Source organism: Malania oleifera, chromosome 3, assembly GCF_029873635.1.
Source record: "Malania oleifera isolate guangnan ecotype guangnan chromosome 3, ASM2987363v1, whole genome shotgun sequence".
In the NCBI taxonomy this organism is placed as follows: domain Eukaryota; kingdom Viridiplantae; phylum Streptophyta; class Magnoliopsida; order Santalales; family Ximeniaceae; genus Malania; species Malania oleifera.
In genome coordinates, this window is record NC_080419.1 from 34,999,575 (window position 1) to 35,023,488 (window position 23,914).

Genomic DNA, 23,914 nt, shown 5'->3' on the forward strand with positions numbered 1-23,914 from the left:
ATTACTATAGGTGTACATCAAGGATCTGCTTTGAATCCTTATTTTTTTGCTTTAGTGATCGACCAATTGACTAAGAGTATTCAAAAGGAGGTTCCATGGTGTATGTTGTTTGTAGATGATATTGTATTAATTGATGAAATTAGGGATGGAGTAGAGGCTGAGTTAGAATTATGGAGAGAAGCTTTAGAATCTAGAGGCTTTAGGATAAGTAGAAATAAAACAGAAGATATGAAATGTAATTTTAGTAATGATAGGAGGAATGTTGGAGACAAAATTAAACTTGATGATGAAAAAATAAATAGCACTTGTAGATTTTGATACCTTGGATCTATTATACAAGTTGAAGGAGAAATTGAAGATGATGTAGTGCATAGAGTTAAAGCAGGTTGGGTAAAATGGAGAGATGCTTCAAGTGTGCTATGTGATCGTAGAATATCCTTAAAATTGAAAGGGAAGTTTTATAGGACAGCTATAAGATCAGCTATGCTATATGGATCAGAATGTTGGGCGATGAAGAAACATAATATCCAAAAGGTAAAAGTTGTCGTGATGAGGATGCTTACATGAATGAGTGGTATAACATTGAAAGATAAATTAAAGAATGAACATATTCATGGTAAGTTAGGTGTAGTTCCTATAGAAGATAAGATAAGGGAGGGACGACTCAGATGGTATTGACACTTGCAATGTAGGCCTTATAGTGCACCTGTGAGGAAGAGTGACTTAGTTACTGTGGAGGGAAGTAGAAGGGGTAGGGGTAGACCTAAAATAACTTGGGAGGAGATAGAGAGTAAGGATTTAATATCCTTAAATCTATCAAAAGAAATAGTCAATGATCGCATAAATTGACGGAAAAAGATTCATATAACCCACCCCACTTAGTAGGATTAAGGCTTGATTTTTTTGTTGTTGTTGTTGTATATGCTAGTTTTAAAAAATATTGAGCCCAAACAAAGTGTAAAAAAAGGTTATTCTTTCTTTTATCTTGTCATTTATAAATGGAACACGCCACATTTTTTTTTTTGAAAATTAAGCTATCAAGATTTATTTGGTTGATTTTAAATGTGAAGATCCATTTTTATGCCTAGAATTTGATCAAATTGTTCTCCGCCTCTCGACAGGGATGACTATTAGTTCTACTGATATTTCATTCTTAAAAAAAAAAAAATACAATTATAAGATGTTTCTCCAAAGTGTTTCATGTAATGAGAACTTTTCTTAGTAAGCCAAACATAAATATTTTTTTAGCACAAATATAATAAGAGAAACATATTTATTTATTTATTTTTATGCACTCCCAAGCAATATTAAGAATACTAAATCCATAACTTTTAGAAAGAAATTTATAAAAGATGAGATACTTTAAAATTTTGAAAAGAATATTTACTAAACTCATTATTCCTAATTAAAATAAAATTTCATCCAAAAAAAGAATGCCAAACTCACTTTATGTTGATCACACTTTTAAAAGTTGACTCATAAAAAAAATATTGTATCCAATAATCAATTTTGTTGGAAACCTTGTCAAACGGTCCCTTAATTAATTATTCATCCCTCTCGCAGATTATGGTGGCCGTGTTACGGGGTGCATTTACTGACAGTGTGTTTGAGCTGCAACGCGGGCTGATCCTCTCCAAGTCTCGTCTATAAATACTTCCATCCAAATCGTTATCAGAATCCGATACCAATCCAAACAAATCAATCACAAGGTCAGATATCATGAAGAATCGATTCGAAACTACATTTTCTTTGTTTTTCTCTCTCTTGATGTTGATTTTAATTTCTACAATTATAGTCTGCGATCTCTCTTAGATCATCGCTGTTCAAACCAAGCCTTTCGATCTTGTGAAAACTGCAGAAGCTTGTACAAGGCGAATGCTCGGCTCTTTCCTCTCTCTCTCTCTCTCTCTCTCTCTCTCTCATCATCATCATCATCATCTTAAAAATTTACGTTTTGATCTAGTTGCTGTTGATAGATCTGATTGAATTTGAATTGTTGTAGATGGGCTATATTCAGATTAACTGAATTCAAGCTGACACACACACGACATTGGTTTTGGTCTTGACTAGAATTGATGTGTTTGGATAGGCGTGCGTGCTCTCACAGAGATTATGTGCGATTTGATCAATGCTATGCTATTATGAAATTTCCCTGCCTTTTATTTCGTTGCTGAGTTGAGCTGGGAAAATAGATGAAGTTTTGAATTTTTTGTTTTAAGGAAAAAAAAAGTAAATGATTTAATGAGGCTTAAACGAAGAGAGTTTTTTGTTTCCTTTGCTCCCAAATGTGGAATGACCTCTTATCTGTAGAAGTCTCTAGACTCTGTTTCTGTGAGTGAGTGCTTTATTAAGCGTTCTGTTGGGTTGACAACGGTATTCTGCCCTAGATGGCAAAGGTTTTCTATTTTCCCTTGTTTTTTTAGTTCAAGTGTTCAAGTGAGGGACACATGCCTTGGCTTGTGGTAATATGAGGGAAGCATGGATAAATTGATGCGGTTTCAACAAATAAAAATAAACATTCGAAATTGATTTGGTTTTTTCCTGTGGATGAGGAACCGTTTTATTTACAGTTCTGATTTGCTCTATGGAAGTGTATGCAGTTCCATGGGGTCCTTGGTTGGAACGTAATGTGTTGATTTTTCTAGGAAGAAGTTGAATTTGTATTTGGTGTGGGAAAAGATTCAGTTCTTGACTTCTTGATGGTGTATCAGTTTTGGAATTATTTGAGAAGCTAGCTTGCAGGATTTAAATAGGGGGATTGGAGGAATTAGTTGGTTTGATTTCTGTTTTTGATGTTTTAGTTTTTCTCTGGTTTGTTCCAAAATTTTTTGGGAGATGCCTTTTCTCCTCCTTGTAAATTCTCTTCCCATTAATGAGTTTATTTTGCTATAGAAAAAAAACCCTGGATTTGCCAGGCCAACTGACATGGCATGTTTGCTTGCTTGGAAAAGGGGATAGTGACAGTCAATTTTGTTTAAAATGAACATTAGATTTAAAAGATTTAGTTCTGTGAAATTGTTATGTATTGTAATTTTTTATTGATTTGAATTTTATTGTGCATGAATAAATTTCATTGGTAGTGCCTTAGTGGCAATTTCTGTCAAAAACTGGGTTGGATGTTTTCTTTTTGATGCACTTCTCAATGCACTAGACATTCACTGGTTAATGGAGTGTCTTTTTGGACACTAAGGCTTATTCTGCCATTTTCTGAAATCCTCTGATTATGCAGAAGTGTAAAATGGAAGGAACTGTTTTCACCAATGCTTTGGAAGGAATGAAAGATGTGAAGACCGAAGAAGGGAAAATGCTGACCAAGCCTTTTTTAGAAGTGTGCAAACATATATTGCCTGTCATAGGTGTGTTTACAACACTGAGCTTGGTCATGATGAAAATTGGGTGAAATGTATGTTTATTAGAAATGCACTTGAAAAACATGCACTTGTTGGTTGGTTTGTTAAATCCTGCATGCAGTTTGGATAGTAAATTTCATTGCTCTGTACTTGTTGAACTTACGGACATTTTGTTTCAGTATGAGAGGCAGCAGCAATGTGATCCTTTGATGAACTATAATTAACATTACCATTGCTGCATTTATACTATTTGTAATGGGGAACTTTGTTCTCTCTTCATTGTGAATTTCTCTCCCATTCAATGTCATGAAATACCTGCTATAGTAGTTAAAATGGTAAACAATCACCATCCAACTGCATATCCACTATTCCCTTGCCATTGCTTGTCCAGACACCATATATGATCCACTTCTAGCATATTACTTACACTAAATGCAAGGTTCAACATGATCACTTCTTACATGTCTAATGCACATCACACATAAACACTACAAATGTGTTCTCTGCTTGGCTATTTGAAAGCTGCTGTCAGTGTATAAGTCTTTGAATTTTAGAAGGTATCCAGTTTCTAAATAAATCATATGTGCTATATTAGAATTTATACTTTTCTTTCAACTTTGCCTGGTAGCATGCATATGAGATATTTGTCTACTTTTCTTCTACATGCACAACATGATTACTTCTTGATTGAAAAAGGAAATTGTCATTGAAGAAATGGGGAGTCACCTATAACTCATGTATACTGGGCATATTCAAGGTAAAAAATTAACAAAGAAATTATGTCCACAAATTTAAAATAGAGCATTACCATTTTTCTCCAGTTGACCAAAAATTTCTGTTTGGCATTATTTCTGTTACTTGTTTTTTGTTTTATGCATTGCTCTTTGCTAAAATAAAGTTAACAAATTTCCTAAAATATCTAAAACTTTGAAAAAAAATGAAAAAGAAAGTTCATGGGAAAAAAGAACTCCTCCAATTTTCAACCTTCATGCATAATAAAGACTGCTTAGAGGACTAAAGAGAGTTAAAAAATATAATTATTAGGTAAGATCATTATTAAATGATACCTTTTTTTATTATAATTTCTTTGAATTTGTATTTCATTTGCATTTTCCATTTTTCTAATCATATTTTAATTGATTTGAATTTTAAATTTATATCTAATGTATTGAGGTTTAATAATGAGACCATTAAATTGCTTAGTACTTGATGAAAAGTTTTATGGTGATTGAAGGATAGTATGATTGTTAATTGTTATCTGATTAAGGGGAAAAAATGATCATGTATATAATCACATTTTTAATTGGTTTGGTTTTGGTAACATAACCAAACAAGTTAGTTTTTAGTTTATGTTTTCATAATCTTTGACAATGATACTAGAATGGCTCCATAAAGTATAAATCAACTGTTATTATTTCTGATCGTAGATAAGTTTGGAGCTGCTTTGGCCCTTGTCAAAAGTGATATTGGCGGTAATATAACAGTAAGATCTCTTTCATATCATTCCCAATTAAATATTCTTTGATATTTTCCAATTAATTATTCTTTGATATTCTTATGTTTAAACTTTTCTATTTTTAGTTTTGCATATTAGAACTCATCATTTGCCAATATCTGCTAGTAGTACTATGTGACACTGGTTTTGAGATTCAAAGAAGAGGGCCAAGCATAAGCCTTTATTTTTTGGGCTGAAGCATGTCAGGACTTGGATTAGATTAGCTTAGGAGGGGTAATTTGTTGACCTGTCTTAGAACTTTCAAGCTTGTTGTGTTCCCATACATAAATTTGAACCGCTGCCAGGATTGAGAAAACCAGCTAAACCATATATGCAGAGGTTGGAGGTCAAAATTGCTTAGGCATATTGGTAAGATTGTATCATCATTTGCTTGTCAACATGGGTTGTTTAAAAGAGAAGTTTTGAAATCGAAAGCTGGAACAAACAAAATTAAATTTGCATTTCTTGTTTAGTCTTCGTCAATTTTGATGGTCTTAAGCTTGTTTCTGTAAACTGTCTCTAGCCATTGATTTTGACATGTAGAAATTGTTATAGTAACAGGCTTATGCTGATAGTTTAGTTTTATTTTGTTTAAAGTTAAACATGCCATAATATCCAAGGAGAACATAGAAATGTGTCGCGACGTTCCCGAGAGCAAGGGTGCTCCGGGATGGGCGAAATAAAAAGTGTTTGATTTTCGTGAAAAATAGAGGGTGGAGTCGCCACTAACCTTTTAGTGTGTGGTTAAAACACTTGATTACTACTCAATTAAGGGTAGAATCGGTCTGCGTATACCAACAGGGATTAGAAATTCGGTTACGTGAGGGGAAAGGTATTAGCACCCCCTACACGTCTGTTCTACGAACGGTACCTAATTAATAAAAAATTATCCCTCACATTAAATTCAATAGCCTTTTAAATTGCTCCTTTGAAAAATTGCAAAAATACACATACACATGCAAAATACTAAACCACAAAAATATTTACATAATATACATATAAATATTTCCCTTAGAACTGAGGCATACAATACTCCAAAGAGCCTATGCCCCCTTTTAAAATCATATAGACAAAAAATCGAGAAAATATTTAACAAAAATAAACTCCCAGATTTTTTGAAATTTTATGGCATTTTTCTAAGTATTAAATGATATATTTTTTTTGAAATTCTTGGGAGGTTTTTTGGAATTTTTCGGGATAAAGAGTGCAAAAACAATTTCTCGATCTCAAAATATTTTTCTAATTTTTCTCAAACTTTTCTGAATTTGTTGTGATTTTTCTATATTTTTCCCAAATCATTTTATAGAAAATAAATAATATACTACAAAAATTATTAAAGAAAATAAGAAAACCGATTTGAAACCGGTTCAGTGGGTCAACCATGAGAGTGTTCGCGGCTGTGTGTTAACAGTGTGTAAATGTGTGTGTTAACGGTGTGTGTAAGAGTGTGTTAACAGTGTGTTAAGTGGGTGTGTGTGTGTGTTAGTGTGTGTAAAAATGTGTGCAGGAGTTAAGAGTGTGAGTTAGTGAGTGAGTTAGTATGTGAGTTAGCATGAGTTAGTATGTGAGTTAGCGAGTGAGTTAGCATGTGAGTTAGTGTGTGTGTGTGAATGGTGCGTGAGTTCTTTCCTCCAGTTGATAGAAGAATGACAATTCTAGTGCACAGACCAATAACAAGTGCGGTGACTGACTCATTCATCCATCGGTTCTTCTCTAGACGATGACCAATTACAATGCAAGCACAAAGTAGTGCTACAAATGGATTCAGAGAATGTATGAAACCTTGATCAGAGGTCGGAGTTGCCCCCATTCTCAGCAAAACAGAACCCAAATTAATAACAATGTAAGCACTTCAGCCTTCAAATCTCAACACAGTCAAAAGGTTCACTCCGCCCAAACTCAAGAAATCAACTCACTCCAATGTAATTGCACACGATTTACAACTTTGTACATTACCTTTCACACCAAGCCAAGGGAACAACCTTTTTTTCTGCAGCTTTCTCGCGAACCAAACGCAGACAATACAAAAACGTAGATAGAGAAGGAGAGTGGAGAGAGACGGCAGGGGGAGAGTTGGTGTGTAGTGATGAAGGCTTTGCTATTTGAATTTGGGAAGTGAAGTAGAGGAGGCGAGAACCGTCTTTGCTGAAAATCGACCAGTTGATGGATTCGATGATGAAATTGGGTGCGTTGTGAGGAAGCCGTGATTGTTTGGGGACGAAGAAGGGCTCGACTTGGAGAGTATCTGAGAGAGTCTCATGGATTCGTGGCGGCAAGGAGTGGGGGAGTACATCTCTATCTTCCTGGGCTCTCTGGGAGCCGGAATCTCGAAGCTCTTCGTTGGCGGTGCTCTATTTGGCGAGGAGGGCAGGTCTAGGGTTTCTGTTGTTAGCGAGATTATCCAAATCGAAGGATTTCTTGGGCAAAGAGGAAGAATGGAGGAAGCCAGGTATGAGATTGGCGAGAGGTGTCGGAAATCGCTGTGAAAGGTGATGATGCTAGCTCTAGGGTTGAAATTCGTTCAATTGCGATTGAATCATAGAGATAAATCGAAGAAGAAATGAGAAATGGAGTGATTGGTGGAGAGGGAGACAGAGGGTGGCTGTGGTGGGCAGCTGGAATGCTCAGCGCTGGTGGAGGGGGAGACAGAGGGTGCGGGCAGTGTGTGTGAAAAGGAGGCGGAGAAGAGAGAGAGATGCAAGTGTGTTGTGCGAGGACTGACTGAGAGAGAAGAGCTGTGGTGAGCAGTCGAGGTCTCCGTAAGGCCATGGGTGTGAGGGGAGAAAAAGGGAGAAGGTGAGAGTGAGAGGGAAGAAAATGGAGAGTCCCCCCTGAGAGTGTGAGTGAGTGCTCTGTTTATAGGAGGTTTCGGTGCGGTATTCCTGCCAGATTCACTCTGTTCTTTTTGCTAACACATGCCTTTGTTATATTTGGCACGGACAAAATGGGGTGTCTACAAAATGAATTATGAAATATGAACAATTCAGCCAAACCTAAATAACTGGAATAAGGATTTGTCAATAATTCAACAAGTCAAGTTTAGAATAGTGTGTCAAAAATCATTTTAATTGGAAGTGTTGATGTTTGACACTAGCCTTAAAGACTGGGGAACAGAAAATTGATATTTTTTGACCTAAAAGGCTTGATTATTCTTATTAAAATTAGATGACTTGTAACATATATTTGAACTCAATTAAAAAATGAGTTAAAATTTTTTAAGAATTTCTTAAGATTTGTTTTATTTGTTATGCTTGTGTGTTTGGTTTAACCACTCTGAAAAATATTTGTAATTCATTTTTTGCATAGGAGCCTGGGCAGTTTAACCCGCTATCAATACTCCCTTCTCTTTCGTATACTCCTCTTCTCTAGGTCAGTGACAATCACATTGACAAGGTGATGCAATATGCAGGATGAAGAAGTTGATTTTTGTACTTTTTTACTATTTTGTTCTTGTTTTCTTTATTTATGATATTCTTAATTTTTAATGGGGTCATATCTTTAAGATTTAACTATTCTAGGATATATATATATATATATATATATATATATATATATCATATCTTGTTTCCTAAGCAGTACAAGCCTATAGTATTATAGAAGGCTTGTATGTGTTAGAATTATACTATTGTCTGCAGTTGAATTTGGAATCGAAGTTCACATTGGACATTTGTCCCACATCAAGTGGTATTGAAGCATCTATGATCCAACATTGTTGTCAATGTTATTTTGACAGGGCCTGCAGTTCCAACTAAAATTTCCATAGATGTGACTGTTTGATAGGGTGGTTTGTGATTTTCAACTTAAATTTGCATGTTTTGCAATTTTAAATCAAATCACCTTTGTTGTCAATTTGTGGAGTCCTGTTGAGATTTATCCATGTCACATGTAGTTGCTGCTACTCCCAATCCATCACCACCATCTTCCTTAACACAATCAGTTCCTTTTTAAAAAAGAAAAGATAATTTTTTTCCAGAAGCTTACTCTACAATTTCTGCCCCTTGGCACTGCCACTTCCGTCAAACTCTTTTGCAGCACTGCCACCATGATTGACACCAAGTCCCCTTGATCAGCCAAGCACTGAAATATCTTGCCACCATCTGACCATGACAATTCCTTAATGTGCCATCTGAAAGCCACTGACACAGGAGTGCTCAATGAGTTCAAATGAGCTTGAGCTGTTGGGAGATGGCTTAACAACACATACATTCAGTTCTGGAAGTTGTGGGCCAACAGGTTTTGGCCTAGTTTTGAGCCCATTTTCGTAAAGGTTCTGAAACTTAAAAATTTGCATGGCACATATGGAATTGAAGTTGAATTAGTGATCTTTTCAATGGTTTAAATTAGACATTAATTAAAGTTGTCTACTAGAAGTTATGATAGTTTAAATTTTAAGTGTTCAATCTACCAGTTTAAGCTTTTTATGTGTCTTTTCTATTCCCAATGTTAGGAAACATGTTAGGCTCTTCTTTTGAGTCTTTTTCTTGCCAAAGTAAATTATATTTAGCTAGAAAACGTGGAGTGTTATTTTCCTAAGCCTAGAGGGTTTTTCCAAGACTATTAAAGTACCCGAGGCATGTATTAGCAAAGAGAAGTGTGATTTTGAACGAAAATTGGAGACTTTGGCCTTGCCTTGTTTCTCGTCACTTTTGATGTATCTCCTTTGTGAGTGGTGAACTTTATTTTTTAAACTATCAATAAATTGGTGACTTGTCCGTATCTTTAGAGTGGTGAGTTTTCTTTGTTTTTAGCTCTTTGGTGGATTCCATTGAGTGGTGCAAAGCTACCTGTGTGTGCATGTGATATGCTACTTCCTCATTTCTAGCAGCCTGGCATTGGTTTAGTATCCGAGCACAGTTCTCATGGCTGTTCATGGTTGTTTTGTGCAAGAACAATATAAGAGAGAGATTCGTTATCTTGAAATAGATGAGATGAGAAGGCAAATCCAGGAACTCCAGCAACGTCTTGAACGTTATGAAAATCACATTGGTGATGATACTAGTTCTAAAAATGGTTCCAAACAATAATGATGGCGATGTTAATCCTTTCCATCATGTTCTAGATCATCTCTCAAGTGGTGACTCTTCTTCTCTTCGCTATAGAAGAAACAATTGGAAGTTTTCTAGAGATTATGATGTGAAAGTTGATATTCCAAAATTTGAAGAAAGAATGCAACTTGATGATTTCGTTGATGGGCGTCAAACTGTTGAAGGTCTTCAATTCCAAGGAGTTATCAGATGAATGCAAAGTTGAAAGTAGTTGCTGCAAAACTTAGAAAATATGCTTCTTTATGGTGGGAGAATCTCAAGAAGAAAAGATCTCATGAAGGAAGAAGCAAGATCAAGTCATGGGAGAAAATTAGAAAGGAGGTAAAAAGGAGATTTTTGCTAGAACATTATAGGCTAGAAACTTTTCTAAAATTTCATAATCTGAGGCTAAGAGATCTATCTGTGGAGGAGTACACAACGGAATTTTGAGTGACTAATGTTGAAATGTGACAGTTGACCTTGAAGAACAAACAATAGATTGCTATTTGGGTGGGTTAAAAGAGGAGATCACTCAAATAAGTGAAATGGTTAGTTTACAGCATAAACTTGCTCTGAAAGTAGAAAAGCAGTAAACTAGAGTTCAAAGGAGTGGTTTAAAATCTGGAGTCAAGGAGAGCTCTTCAAACCAAGGGAGTGCATTCATCTCGAAGCCTAATACATAAACTAAAACCTCTTCTTCTATGGCACCAGGAAGGGGGTACTGTTAGGGATGTCCCTAAGTCGGCTAGTTTATCAAATGGTAGCTCAAAATAGTGTTTTAAGTCTCAGGAGTATGTAGTATGAGCATATTACTTCTGATTTTCCAAATCACAAAATTTTCTCTGTTATAGAGGAAGAGATAAAAGATGGAGATGGCTCACCAATTGGCTCAGATAAGAAAGAGAAGTAACTTATGCTGACCAAGGAGATTTGCTTGTCATTCAAATGAGTTTGAGTGTTGCCTAAGAGGAAGATGAAGACTGGGCTTGCTGCAACATTTTCCACACCAGATGTAGTTCTAATGGGAAGGTTTGTGATGTTATTATTGATAGTGTAGCTTGTGCTTATGTTGCGTCCACAGAAATGGTAGACAAGTTGCAGCTTGAAACAATGACACATCCTTATCCTTACGAATTGATGTGGCTTAAAGGCATGAACTATAAAGGTAAAGAGGAGGTGTCTTGTTTCATTTTCAGTTGGTAAGAAGTACAATGACCAGATCTTGTGTGATGTTATACCTATGGATGCATTTTATTTGTTGCTTGGCTGTCCATAGCAGTATGATAGGAGAGGTTATCATTATGGTTACAAAAAAACTTCCTCTTTTGTAAAAGATGGTCTTAGGTCCTTCTAACTTGAGATTATTTCCAAACCTTTTAAAGGGGCGGAAATTAATATAATTACATTTTTTGAACTAGAAAAAAATTGGGTAATTAATAAATGACATATGCTCTTGTCGTTGTTGAAGAAAAATGTAAAAGTGAGTGGGTTGCCACCTACGGTGCAACCTTTACTTGATGAGTTTAATGAAATTGTTCCTGAAGACATACCTCCAGGTCTTCCTCCAATGCAAGACATTCTGCATTGCATTGATTTTATTTGTGGTTCTCTGCTTCCAAACAAGGCAGCCTATAGAATGAGTCCAAAGGAGCATGAAGAATTTCGAAGACAAGTAGATGAGCCTATGGCAAAGGGTTTGGTGAAGTAAGAGCCAATGTGCTGTACCAGCTCTTCTTGTGCCCAAAAAGGATGGATCATGGAAAATGTGCATTAGAAAGCAGGGCAGTGAACAATATATCTATTAGTTATTGCTTTCCGATTCCTTGCCTTGATGCTTTATTAGATCAACTATACAGTGCTGCCACGTTTTCATAAATTGATCTCAAAAGTGGTTTTCATCAAATTAGAATGAGGTTAATGGACTTGGTTCCTATTCCATCTATCAATAATTTTAGTGAAGAAGCAGAAGAAAGAGCTGAATACATTTAAAAGCTAAATGGACAGAAGATTGTGAAGCAAAATGAGAGGTATTGTGGCCAAGCAACCAGGCATTGAAAATATGCTGAATTTAATGAAGGTGATCTGGTTTGGGTTCACCTTGGAGAAGGGTGTGAGCGGAATTCAATTTCAATATTTCTTGAATTCTTAAAATATGTACATCTCAATCTTACAATATATAATACAAACAATGACTCTAAACAAGGAAACAATCTCCCTATAGAATAATACAATTTTCTACATTTACCTACTTTCCTAATTTACTCAATATTGTCAAGGATACTCGGGATTTCAACACTCCCCCTCAAGTTGGATCATAGATATTAATCATATCCAACTTGCCAATGAAATCGTCAAAGTTTTGGCGTGCTAACCCTTTAGTAAAGATATCTGCAGCTTGTTCCTTGGTAGGTACATAAGTCATACAAATGATTCCTTCTCCAACCATCTCTTTGATAAAATGTCAGTCCACTTCCACATGTTCATGTTTAGTCCTATCATGTTGAACTAGATTGAGAGAGATACTGATGGCTGCTTTGTTGTCACAATTGAGTTTGATAGGAAATTTCACCGAAACCTGTAGCTCTTCCAAGGGTATCCGTAACCATAGTCCTTCACATATCCCCTGTGCAACTGCTCTGAATTTAGCTTCAGTGCTACTTCGAGCCACCACATTTTGTTTTTTACTCCTCCAAGTTACCAAATTTCCCCATACAAAGTTGCAATATCCAGTGGTTGAACTTCTGTCTTCTGCCGATCTTGCCCAATCCGCATCTGTGAAGATTTCCACGTCCTTGCTTTCACATTTTTTAAAGAAGAGTCCCTTGCCTGGAGAACCCTTGAGATACCTGAGGATCTTATACACAACATCTAGATGAGTCTTTTTCGGTGAATGCATGTGTTGACTTACAACACTTACCGCAAATGCAATGTCGGGTCTGGTGTGCAATAAGTAAATTAGTTTACCAACCAATTTCTGATACCTGTCTCTTTCTACTGGTATTCCACATTCTTCGACCTTCTTTACTGCTTCAATCGGAGTTTCACTAGGTTTGCATCTAAGCATGCCAGTTTCGATCAAAAGATCAAAGATATACTTTCGCTGAGAGACACTGATACCTTTCTTTGATCTAGCAATTTCTATTCCCAAGAAGTATTGCATTTGTCTCAGGTCTTTAACTTCAAATTTAGCAACTAGGACTTTCTTTAATCTTTCCATCTCCACTTTATTATCTCCGGTTAGAATTATATTATCAACATATATTATTAGAATTGTTTTCTTACCATTTTCAGACTGTTTGAAGAACATAGTGTGATCAGATTTCCCTTGTCGATATCCCTGATTTTTAATTACCTTTGCAAATCTGTCAAACCATGCTCTGGGGGATTGCTTGAGTCCATACAAGGACTTCTTGAGTTTGCATACTCTGTTTTCTTCACCTTTCTTACTGAATCCTGGTGGTATAGTCATGTAGACTTCTTCTTCTCGCTCACCATTTAGAAATGCATTCTTAATGTATAGTTGCTGTAGTGGTCAATCCAAGTTAGCTGCTAATGACAGGAGTACCCGAACTGTGTTTAGTTTTACCACTAGTGCAAATGTTTCCGTGTAGTCAATGTCGTAAGTCTGTATAAATCCTTTTGCAACGAGTCTGGCTTTATATTGTTCAACTGTCCCATCAGCTCTATATTTCACTGTGAAAACCTATTTGGAGCCAACTGGTTTCTTTCCACTCGACAGGCTCATAACATTCCAAGTTTCATTTTTTTCAAGAGCCCACATTTCTTCCATAATGGCTTCCCTCCATTAGGACTTTCCAGAGCTTCCTGAATATCTTTTGGAATTTTTATCTTGTCAAGGTTAGAGGTAAAAGTACAATACCCTGTAGACAGAGTTTTATAGGACATGTATTTTGACCAGGGATATAGAGTATATAACCTAGTTTGTTTTCTGACTGCTATGAGTAAATTTATGTCATTGGGTGTAGACTTATCAGAAGAAAGCTCATGATCATTGATTACCTGATCAGGATTGGGCGTCAACTCATGGTTGCTTGGAGCAATCACCGGTTCCAACTCTTTTGGTGCCTTAGGTATGAGATTCTCCCTGTGCTTTGTTTTTGGCTATCTGGAGTAAACAAGTATTTCCTTTTGTTTTTCTACATCTCCCCCCGAGTTTAAGTGATCATTTGTATATGGTAGGTCAAGATATGCAATGGGAGACGTAATAGATGGGTCAGGGAATGAAGCAATGGGAGACTCATTAGATGCCACAGATTTAGTATTTAAGAAATCAAAGAACCGATCTTCACTCCACTTTTCCCCCCTAAAGAGAGGGCTTTTGGAAATAAGGAGTGGTTTCAAAAAAAGTGACATTAAGGCTAACAAACATTTTTTTGGAGACTGGGTCATGACATTTGTAGCCTTTCTGGGTAGGAGAGTAATCAATAAAGACGCATTTAACGGCACGAGGTTCCAATTTATCTCGGTTGTGAGCATGAACATGAACAAATGCAGTACATCCAAAAATTTTCAGAGGAAGACTGGAGTGGAGTCGAGAGGTAGGAAAATATTCCTGGAATTTCCGGAGAGGAGTTGTAAAGGAAAGAACTCGACTCGACATGCGATTAATGAGATGTGTAGCTATTAAGATAGCATCGCCCCAAAAATAGTTCTTCATATTTGAATGCTCGAGCTACTTTAAGTATATGTCTGTTTTTTCGTTCAGTGACCCCATTTTGTTGAGGGGTATCCACACAAGAACTCTGATGTACAATTCCACTTTCTTGAAGATAATTTCCTAGACTATCATTAAAACATTCTGTACCATTATCAGTATGTAGAATTTGAATGCGAGTTTGAAATTGTGTTTTAATCATGGAGTGAAAACTCACAGAAATAGACTGGACTTTAGTTTTATCTTTCAACAAGTAGACCCAACAAATACGAGTATGATCATCAATAAAGGTAACAGACCATTTTGTATGAATGCGATTGGGGGAGCGTGAGGGTCCCCACAAATCACTGTAAATCATAGTGAATAGGCGGGATGATTTGTATGTGGATTTTGGGAAAGAATTATGCTGGTGTTTTGCAAGCTCACAAACTTCACATTGAAAATCAGAAGACGTTTTATTTAAAAAAATAGAAGGAAATAGACGTCTTAAATATTGAAAATTTGGGTGACCCATCCTATAATGCCATAAAAAAAGTTCCTTATCTCTAGAAATAGATGCAGAATCACAAATTGCAGTATTACATTGTTCACTCGTATTTGCCTCCTCAAAGTAGTAGAGTCCCTCACACGCTTTAACACTACCAATCGTCTTCCCCGATGATAGGTTTTGGAAAACACAATGAGATGAAACAAATTTAGCAGAGCAATTGGAATCTTTTGTCAACTGACTAATGAATAACAAGTTGCAAGATAGCTTAGGAACATGTAGGACAGATTTTAAAGTTATAGAATCGGATATGTGAATACTTCCTTTGCCAGCAACAGGTGATAGAGATCAATCTGCAATTTTTACTTTTAGATTTCCAATACATGTTGAATAGGATGAGAACAATTGATAAGAGTCATTCATATGATCAGATGCACCCGAGTCAATTATCCATGGTGATTTGTAATGGGATATAGTATTTAGGGCTGGCAAAAAATTACCTCGGTCAGCTAGAGAACCAGTGGAAGACTGACCCAATGTTTGAATTGAGGGAAACATTTTATATAGCTGATCCAACTGCTCAGGACTGAATACACCACTTGGAGTGGTATTATTGGTTTTTTCACCTTGTGATTTTTCAGTTGAACTGTCAGTAGTAGCTTGATACCCACGATTTTTTTGATATTGTCTCGGCTTTCCATGAATCTCCTAGTAGGTATCTTTTGAATGACCTGGCTTTCGACAGTGCTCGCACCATATTTTACCTTTTTGTGATCTTTGCCCAGATCCCGCAGGGCTTTTTGATATAAGGGCCGAGATGTCATGCCCATTGGGATTCGGTCCATTCCCATTTGTACTCTGATTTTGGACGGACAGGTTCGGCCTGATGCGATCTCCTTGGGGCCTCAACATCACTCGTCTCCTGTTCTCCTCCCTCCTTACCTCGGTGAATACTTCTTGGGTTGAAGGCAGAGGTCGCCGGCTGAGGATTCGTCCTCGCACGTCGTCCAAATCTTGTTTGAGGCCGGCCAAGAACTCAAAGACTCGTTCGTTTTCAAGTCTCCTCTTGTGTCGCGTGCTATCACCGGAGCACTCCCATTCCTCTTCGATGCTCAGATCGAGCTCCTCCTAGAGATGGGTCATCTCCATGAAATACTCTGTGACATCTCTGTTGCCTTGCCTTATCTGCCACAATCGTGTTTTGATTTCGAAGATTTGCGAATAACTCTCGACATTAGAGTAGGTTTCACGAATGGCGTGTTAGGAATATACGATCAAATTCCGAAACCTGTGAGAAACAAATAGAGAAAGAATAACGCCAAAGAAAAATTCAATCACACGCACAAGACAATATTTAAGTGGTTCGGCAATTTTGCCTACGTCCACGGAGTTGCAGGGATTTCAATATTATCAGGAAGAAATCACAGAGAGTGTGGCAATACAATTCTCTCGCTCTCGTTCTCTCTCGCGGATACAACCACCGAAATCCTAATCACCCGAAAGCACCCTTTTATATGTTGCGCCTAGGGTTCCGTTCCGAATGGGCTCCAAAAAATTTTCCCCGGGGGCAACCCCCACAAGTACGGCTTGTACCGCTTAGTCCATGAGCGTTGCGGCTTGGGCCTTCGCTCCATGGACTAAGCCTTAGGATAGAAATCTCTAATTAAATAGAGGTCGGGTCGTCATCCAAATCAAACATAACTAGGCTCCACAAAAGCCCAACATGGCGTCCCAGACATCCTTCGCCGTAGGCAAGAACAAGTAAATTTTTTCAGATCTCCGACTTCATTGAGTTGATGAGCCAAGCTGTGACCATGGAGTTTTCGAACCTCCATTTTTGCAAGGCGACAACATAGGTAGGGTCTAGTCTCTGTTCGCCGGTAAGGTAACCCAATTTCCCTTTTCCTTCAATCACCAATTTTATAGATTTGAGCCCATTCACGGAAGTTTTTTCCGTTCATTTTCTCCATTGAGAGTGGAAAGGCTGTATTGTCCAGCCCATTCAAACCCCCAGTGGATGTAGCCTCCAAATCCTCGTCAGGTTTTCTAGAAGAGGTCGACCCTCTACTGGTGCTGCTAGCCATCTTTAGCTAAGGTTGAGAAACCCTAGCTCTGATACCATGTTAGATTACCACTTTACCTATAAGTTTGAGCTGTTAGGTTGTGGGTCAACAATGTATATCAAGCTTTAGCACTCTCCCGCACGTGCAGCCCGACAACACGTGGAGAGATAAACACATGATAAATAGCACCCATAATAAGGAATGCAATATTATTTTTTTTTAAAAAATTGCGGGCAACAAGACTAGAACCCAAAACCTCTTGATAACCAGCTCTGATACCATGTAAGTGGAATTCAATTTCAATATTTCTTGAATTCTTGAAATATGTACATCCCAATCTTACAATATATAATACAAACAAAGACTCAAAACAAGGAAACAATCTCCCTACAAAATAATACAATTTTCTACATTTACTCACTTTCCTAATTTACTCAATATTGTCAAAGATACTCGGGATTTCAACAAAGGGCGATTCCCTTGTGGCAAATTTGGAAAGCTCAAGCCAAGGGCTGGTGGTCCAGTCAAAGCTGTCAAGCCAATTGGTGAAAATGCCTGTAATATTGAACTTCCTATTGATTATGATGTTTCAGACACTTTCAATGTTGTTGATTTATATCCTTATTATGGTAATGATAGCACATGACTCGAAGATGAATCTTCTGCAACCAGGGGAGCATGACACAGTAGTGTGCTCAACAAGTTCATATGAATTTGGGTTGTTGGGACATGGCTTAACAATGCATACAAATTCAGTTCTTGAAGTTGTGGACTAGCAGGTTGGCCCAATTTTGAGCCCATTTTCATAAAGATTCTAGAGCTTAAAAATATGCATGGCATATATGGAATTAAAGTTGAAGAAGTGGTATTTTCAATTGTTTAAATTAGACATTAGTTTGAGTTGTCTACCAGAAGTTATGGTAGTTTAATTTTAAGTGTTCAGTCTGCCAGTTTAAGCTTTTTATGTGTGTTATATTCCCAATGTCAGAAACTGTGCTAAGCTCTTCCATTGGGTCTTTTTCTTGTCAAAGTCAATTATATTTAGCTAGAAAATGTTAAGTGTCATTTTCCTAAGCTTGGAGGGTTGTTCCAATTCTATAAAAGCATCAGAGGCATGCATTAGCAAAGAGGAGTGTGATTTTGAATGAAAATAGGAGACTCTGGCCTTGTGTTGTTTCTCTTCAGTTCTGTATCTCCTTAGTGAGTGGTGAACTTATCTTTTAAACAGTGTCTCTAAAGTGGTGAGTTGGCTGTATCTTTAGTGCGGTGAGTTTTCTTACTTATGTATCTCTTTGGTGGATTCCATTGAGCGGTGAGCAAAGCTAACAGTGTGTTTGATCTGCTAGTTCCCCATTTCTAATGACCCGGCATCAACCTCTCATTACTGTCCTGAATTATGTCAAAGACCCAGTTTATGTTTTGACTCTGCATGTGTTGTGCACCCCATGGAAAAAAAAAAAAAAAAGCAGCTGGCTTGGAACTTGCAAGAATGAAAAAAATTGGTGATTAACTTCGCTTCTATTCTGTGAGTTTGATGCTGGGATGCACAAACTTGAATTCATGCTTTGCGATCTCATCTCTGACTTCAATCCTGATAGGAATATGCCAAAAGATTATCATTTAGACAAGAGGCTTACATTTGGGCTCACAAAAGAGGAAGTACTCGAAGAAGAGGGGGTACTTGAAGACACTATTACTGAAAATGAAGCACCAACTAAGAGAATAATTGAAGAAGCATCAATTAGAGCTTAAACCATATCATATTAACTTTTATCATTCTAGGCAAAATTTTCAGTTGTGCCTCCAGTGACTTCTCTATCATACATTTGTATTGTGTTTTGAGTCTTGCAAACTGCATTAGTATCTTTCAAGTCTGCTTGCAATCTTGGTTCTTGATCCTGAACATTTTAAAAGGTTCAAAAGTTTTTTTTTTTATTATATAAATTTTAATTAATAATTTTTGTTTTCATCATCTTTTTGCTTTCCTTATTTGAGAAATTTTTTTATTTGAGATATTTTTTATTAGGATCATGTCTTTTGAATTTTCAGACATTTTAATTTAAGATAGTATTTTAATTTATTTTGGATTTAAAAAAAATAATTTTCTTGTTTTGCTTACATTACATTCCTATAAAAGGCCTCCATGTATTATTATTTGCATTGGGCGCTTGTTTTCTTTGTTCTTATGTTGCAACATGCTTGGCAGTGGGTGTTTTCTTTGGACTCATGTTCTTGTTTTTAATTTGTCAGTATTTTTTAATTCAAATATTTGTGCTTGTTGGTTGAGAAATTGGAAACTCATCACATGGGGCATTTAGGCACCATATGTTGCACCCAAGCCCCAAGTACATTATGCTTCTTGGCATGCCACTGTGCCTTGCATCTTTGATAATTGTGAGATTGAGTTATTGTTACCCTACAACTGATCTTATATATATATATATATATATATATATATATATTATGTAGTCTAGTGTGACATGTAATTTGAAATATTGATACATATTCTACATTGATTTCACTTGTAGAGGTTGGAATCTAAATATTCTTCAAATCCATCTGAATTCAACCTCTTGTACAGTATGGTACAAGCAGAGGTTGAAGCTAAAACAGCAAAAGGATCATCCAGTTATACCAATGGACTTCTTTGGCTGACAAGGTACTTGATTGATCAGTATATTCTGGTTCTGTTTCTGGGTCATTTATATTTTAATCTGTGGAAAAAACACTTCATTAAGATGACAAGTTTAAATTGCGGAAATGTCATTACAGAAGGAAGAAAATAATGAAATAGCACAATATTTATCTCCTCCCTGACAGAACAGAATATAGCTAGAACTTTTTCTTTTCCAAAAAGAAATAAATTATTGTTGAGATTCTTAGCCAGTTGTAGCAGTGAGACAAAAAGGTGTTCGTCAAAGTGCTCCTTGTTATCACCTGGTCATCACTAGTCTATGGCTCCTTCACAATCTGTGGCTGAAACTTATATCATATATATTGCAATGAAGCAGGTTAGCTGACTGGCTAGTAAACTACGGCTGTAGTGTTCCGCAATGCTACATGGTCACTGCTTGTCCGTGGCTCCATTGCAATCAATGTATTTTTAAGTTATGCCACATATGTTGCAAATGTAACAGATTGTCTGGCTGGCTTAGTGAATTCAGTTGTAGTCTGCCCCTTCTGTTCCCTGGTTTTTTGGATTTCTTGATGTCTTCTATACTTCAGATAGATATAATGGGAATTATGGCTGCCGGAAGGTGTGCTTTGTAGTTTTGTGGCCGACCCCCTCTTAAAGCTTCTTTTTAAAAAGAACTTTTAAATCTTTTTGGATCCATAGCTTCAAGAAATTAAGCAAAAAGGAATAAATGAAGGAAAATTAGCCCTCTCTCTCTCTCTCTCTCCGCCACCCACCCTTCCTGGGGCGGTAAGGCATGGCGCATTTTTCCCTTTTCTAATGTTTTCCGACGAGACAAGTCACACTTTTGTATGCTTTGTGATAATGCTAGATGTATGATATTGTTTTGATAATTTTCACTGTGCAGAGCAATGGATTTCTTGGTGCAGTTATTTCGCAACCTGATTGATCATCCAGACTGGACAATGTCACAGGCTTGTACTGATGCCTATGGCAAGACACTTAAAAAATGGCATGGCTGGATTGCCAGTTCAAGTTTCACTGTAATTCCTTGTGCCTGCTGACTTAATTCTGAAATTTCTCTATAGAAATGTACATTATTCCATAAGCTGCTTTGCTTACTGCTCGCTTAATTAATTCAATTTATCCTTGTATGCTTGACTTTGAACTGCTGTTGTGACGATTTATTTTTGATATATTTTCTGAAATTGAGTACAACTTTAACCCCATGTATGGGAGTTTAGGCTCTCTTGTTGCTGCTGTCTATTTCAATGTCATCTGAAATCTGTTTCTCCTTTGTATTATGACTCTTGGTTGTTGGCACATTCTTTTGTTTTAGGTAATGTTTTAAAAGGCTAGGCTCGCCTCGAGGCTGAGTCTAAATTATCAAATCCCAAAAAAGGCCAATGCATTATATATGGAAGTTTACTCATTTGTACAGAAGGCCTACATTTGGTGAATTGTTAGTTTTTAGTTGAGACTTGCATATGTCATGTGTGTAAATCCAAAGTTAGATTTGTTTAGAAAATTTAATCTCATATTTATAATTGTCCTAATGCGAGTTGACGGCTCAACCTTTCGAAAATAATTCAGAGTTGCATATTACTTGCATCTCAGATCATGAGAATAATTTGAACCATGTAATATTATGACTACTGTCTTGTAGAATGAATTTAAGAAAGTTAGAATTCTTGGAATGGACAAGAATTAGTGTAGAAATTACATATACATACATACATATACATATATATATATATATATATATATTTTAAAATTCATTTTCAATTTTCTTTACTTTTGTTATATTTTAAAAACATATGTAATTTATTGCATATTTTTTTTACCTAAAAAATAAATTTCCCAAAAGGAATATGCCTCAATCCCTTGAGGCTTTTGCCTTACCTCATAAGGGGTTATATGCTTGCTCTAGCCTTTGCCTTTCAAAACATTGGTTTTAGTTATTTCATCTAGTTTAGTGAAAACTTGAGTACCTATCACTTCTCTTATTAGTTTTAGTAATGTAAATGATTGAGAGAACATCCTAGATTGATGAGCCATGAATGCCTGCTGAATATTGACAAGATTTTTCTTTTCTTTTTTCACCAACCTTTTTCTTGGATAATAGATGAAAATTTTATTGAGTAGGACACAGTCTCCTCTCTCTCTCTCTCTCTCTCTCTTCAAAAAAGAAAAGAAAAAGAAAAGGTATAACGTTTTTGTTAGAGAAAAACTAAGTGTGACTGAGAAGTCCATCAAATTTTCTTCAATGGTAACCAAGTTCTTGACATTATTTTTTTTTTTGCCTAAAAAACTTCTTAATGTCTTGGATATTATTATACATACAGGTGGCTATGAAGCTTGCACCGGAGAGGAAGAAGTTCATGGAGGTGATAGGGGGTAAAGGTGATATTAATGCTGACATGGAGAAATTTTGCACAACCTTTTCTCCTCTCCTTGAAGAGAACCACAAGTTTCTGGTATGTCTCATGTTATGAAATGGCTGCTCCAATTTCAATCTCTCTCTCTCTCTCTCTCTCTCTCTCTCTCTTCTCTCTCAAATTTGAATGCATTTTTGAGTGTTGAATTTGAGAGTTTGGCCATTTTATGACCACAAAATTTGTTGTTACTAACCAGTGCAAAATTTTCAGTTTACAAACAACTGGGGCTTATATTTTGTTGCCATCTGTGACATCCAAAATGTGCTTTGTAAAACCATATTGTGAATCCTGACTCCTGAGGGGGTTGTTAGATTGAAGAAGGAATAAAAAGTTGGTTTCAATTGTCTTTTTTGGAGGGGTTGGAATTTTTTGAGGTGTTTCATCGTAATCTTCTCTTGGCACAGGCTAGCGTTGGCATGGATGATCTGAAAGCTTCATGATGGAAGATGGCTGCTGAAGAGTAGCTCTGGCTGCTTTCTTACCTTTTCTTTCTTCTGCTGCTGTCTTTTAAGTTCATTATTTTGTCATCTTTCTATGTATTGTGTAATGACTATAATCCTTCGAACTCTATAAATGACCAATAAATCTGGACTGCTTCCTCATTTCTCATTTTTTTCTTGAGTCATGTTTTACTTGGCCTTTGTTGAGAGCCACTTAAAAAAGTACTTATTGTAAAAGGTACTCAAAAATAAGTACTTCTATAGTAATTATTGCGGTGCTTGTTGATACAAGGCAAAATTTCTTATCAGGTTGATCCAGAAAACGATAGGGGTACCAAGGTTCTAGTGCTTCTATGATTTTCTTTATTTATATTTTACACTTTATTTGGTAGTGGTTTTCCCATATTATTCGCTTACCTTGCATTTGGGGTTCTAGGATTGTGGAGCCCAAACCTTGAATTTGGATTTATGTAGATTTAAACAAATTGTATAGTGAAATTGTATTAATGCTGCATTTAGGAGCATAGATTTTAGGTTTTAAATTTGGATTGGATGAATTTGGATAAAACTCAATGCAATTTTGTATTACACTTTGTACAAGTTCATGCAAATTCAAATCTAAGGCGTTGCCAGTCTACATATTTAACATTCGGTAAGGCTGTAGTTGGCTTGTGAAAAGGAATGGATTGAGAAAATAGAGAATATCATGCTATACACATTCGGTAAGGTATTTATTCGGTAAGGTTGTAGTTGGCATGCATGGTGAATGTATTTATTCTCCTCCCTCAATCTGGCTTTTGACGGCGACTCTGTCTATCTAGCTATCCACTAGCTCCTCTCCTTTAAATTGTCTTTGTCCGGTGCAACAAATAGCAACTAGGCATGTGGAGACGACACAATAGACAAAGAACAATCAATATACTAATTGGACTAAAACGATCTCGTTTTTATATGAAAAGATAGCAGTTAAATTCTGTCTGCTGATTATTTAAATTATCACATGACAAGTCGCTGGACATGCAGAGGACAATGGTCCTTTACTCCCTGCCAAGGAGAGGATCCAAGCCAACCCAGCGGGATAGGCAAGTCAAGCTTGCTAACAGCTACTATTCGAACCAAGGGAAAAACTCTTTCAGACTTGAGTTCCGTGATCATAGGAAAAGGAGAGGGAATCCCATCATGTTTTAGGTTTTAGGAAATTCTTCTTGCCTGAGAAATGATTCTATACTTAACTCAAATGTTGTAAAAAATAAAAAATAAAAAAAATCTGAAACAGGGTATGAAAAATAAAATTGAGAAAATTTATC

At 36.4% G+C, this 23,914-nt stretch overlaps 1 protein-coding gene across 4 annotated transcripts; it reads left to right on the forward strand.

Annotated features, from left to right (window-relative positions):
* Positions 1-1,420: 1,420 nt before the first annotated feature.
* On the forward strand, positions 1,421-22,769 carry LOC131150549 (glycolipid transfer protein 1). 4 transcript variants are annotated; one of them, XM_058101333.1, is made up of 8 exons: positions 1,421-1,709; positions 1,813-1,871; positions 3,230-3,356; positions 4,778-4,833; positions 19,623-19,753; positions 20,637-20,772; positions 22,075-22,206; positions 22,572-22,769. In XM_058101333.1, the coding sequence occupies exons 3-8, from the start codon at positions 3,239-3,241 to the stop codon at positions 22,605-22,607; spliced, it is 609 nt and encodes a 202-aa protein (XP_057957316.1). In that variant the 5' UTR covers positions 1,421-1,709; positions 1,813-1,871; positions 3,230-3,238; the 3' UTR covers positions 22,608-22,769. The 4 variants fall into 4 exon arrangements, with proteins under 4 accessions (XP_057957316.1, XP_057957318.1, XP_057957317.1 ...); XM_058101334.1 differs by having other exon boundaries at positions 1,482-1,709; positions 1,796-1,871; XM_058101335.1 differs by lacking the exon at positions 1,813-1,871 and having other exon boundaries at positions 1,428-1,709.
* Positions 22,770-23,914: the final 1,145 nt, after the last annotated feature.

Excerpts from the sequence above, each read along its gene's own strand:
- LOC131150549 (XM_058101333.1), top strand. The coding sequence starts at position 3,239 with ATGGAAGGAACTGTTTTCACCAATGCTTTGGAAGGAATGAAAGATGTG. Across the intron at positions 3,357-4,777 it reads ACATATATTGCCTGTCATAG|ATAAGTTTGGAGCTGCTTTG; the intron begins GTGTGTTTACAA and ends TTCTGATCGTAG. Across the intron at positions 19,754-20,636 it reads GGACTTCTTTGGCTGACAAG|AGCAATGGATTTCTTGGTGC; the intron begins GTACTTGATTGA and ends TTCACTGTGCAG.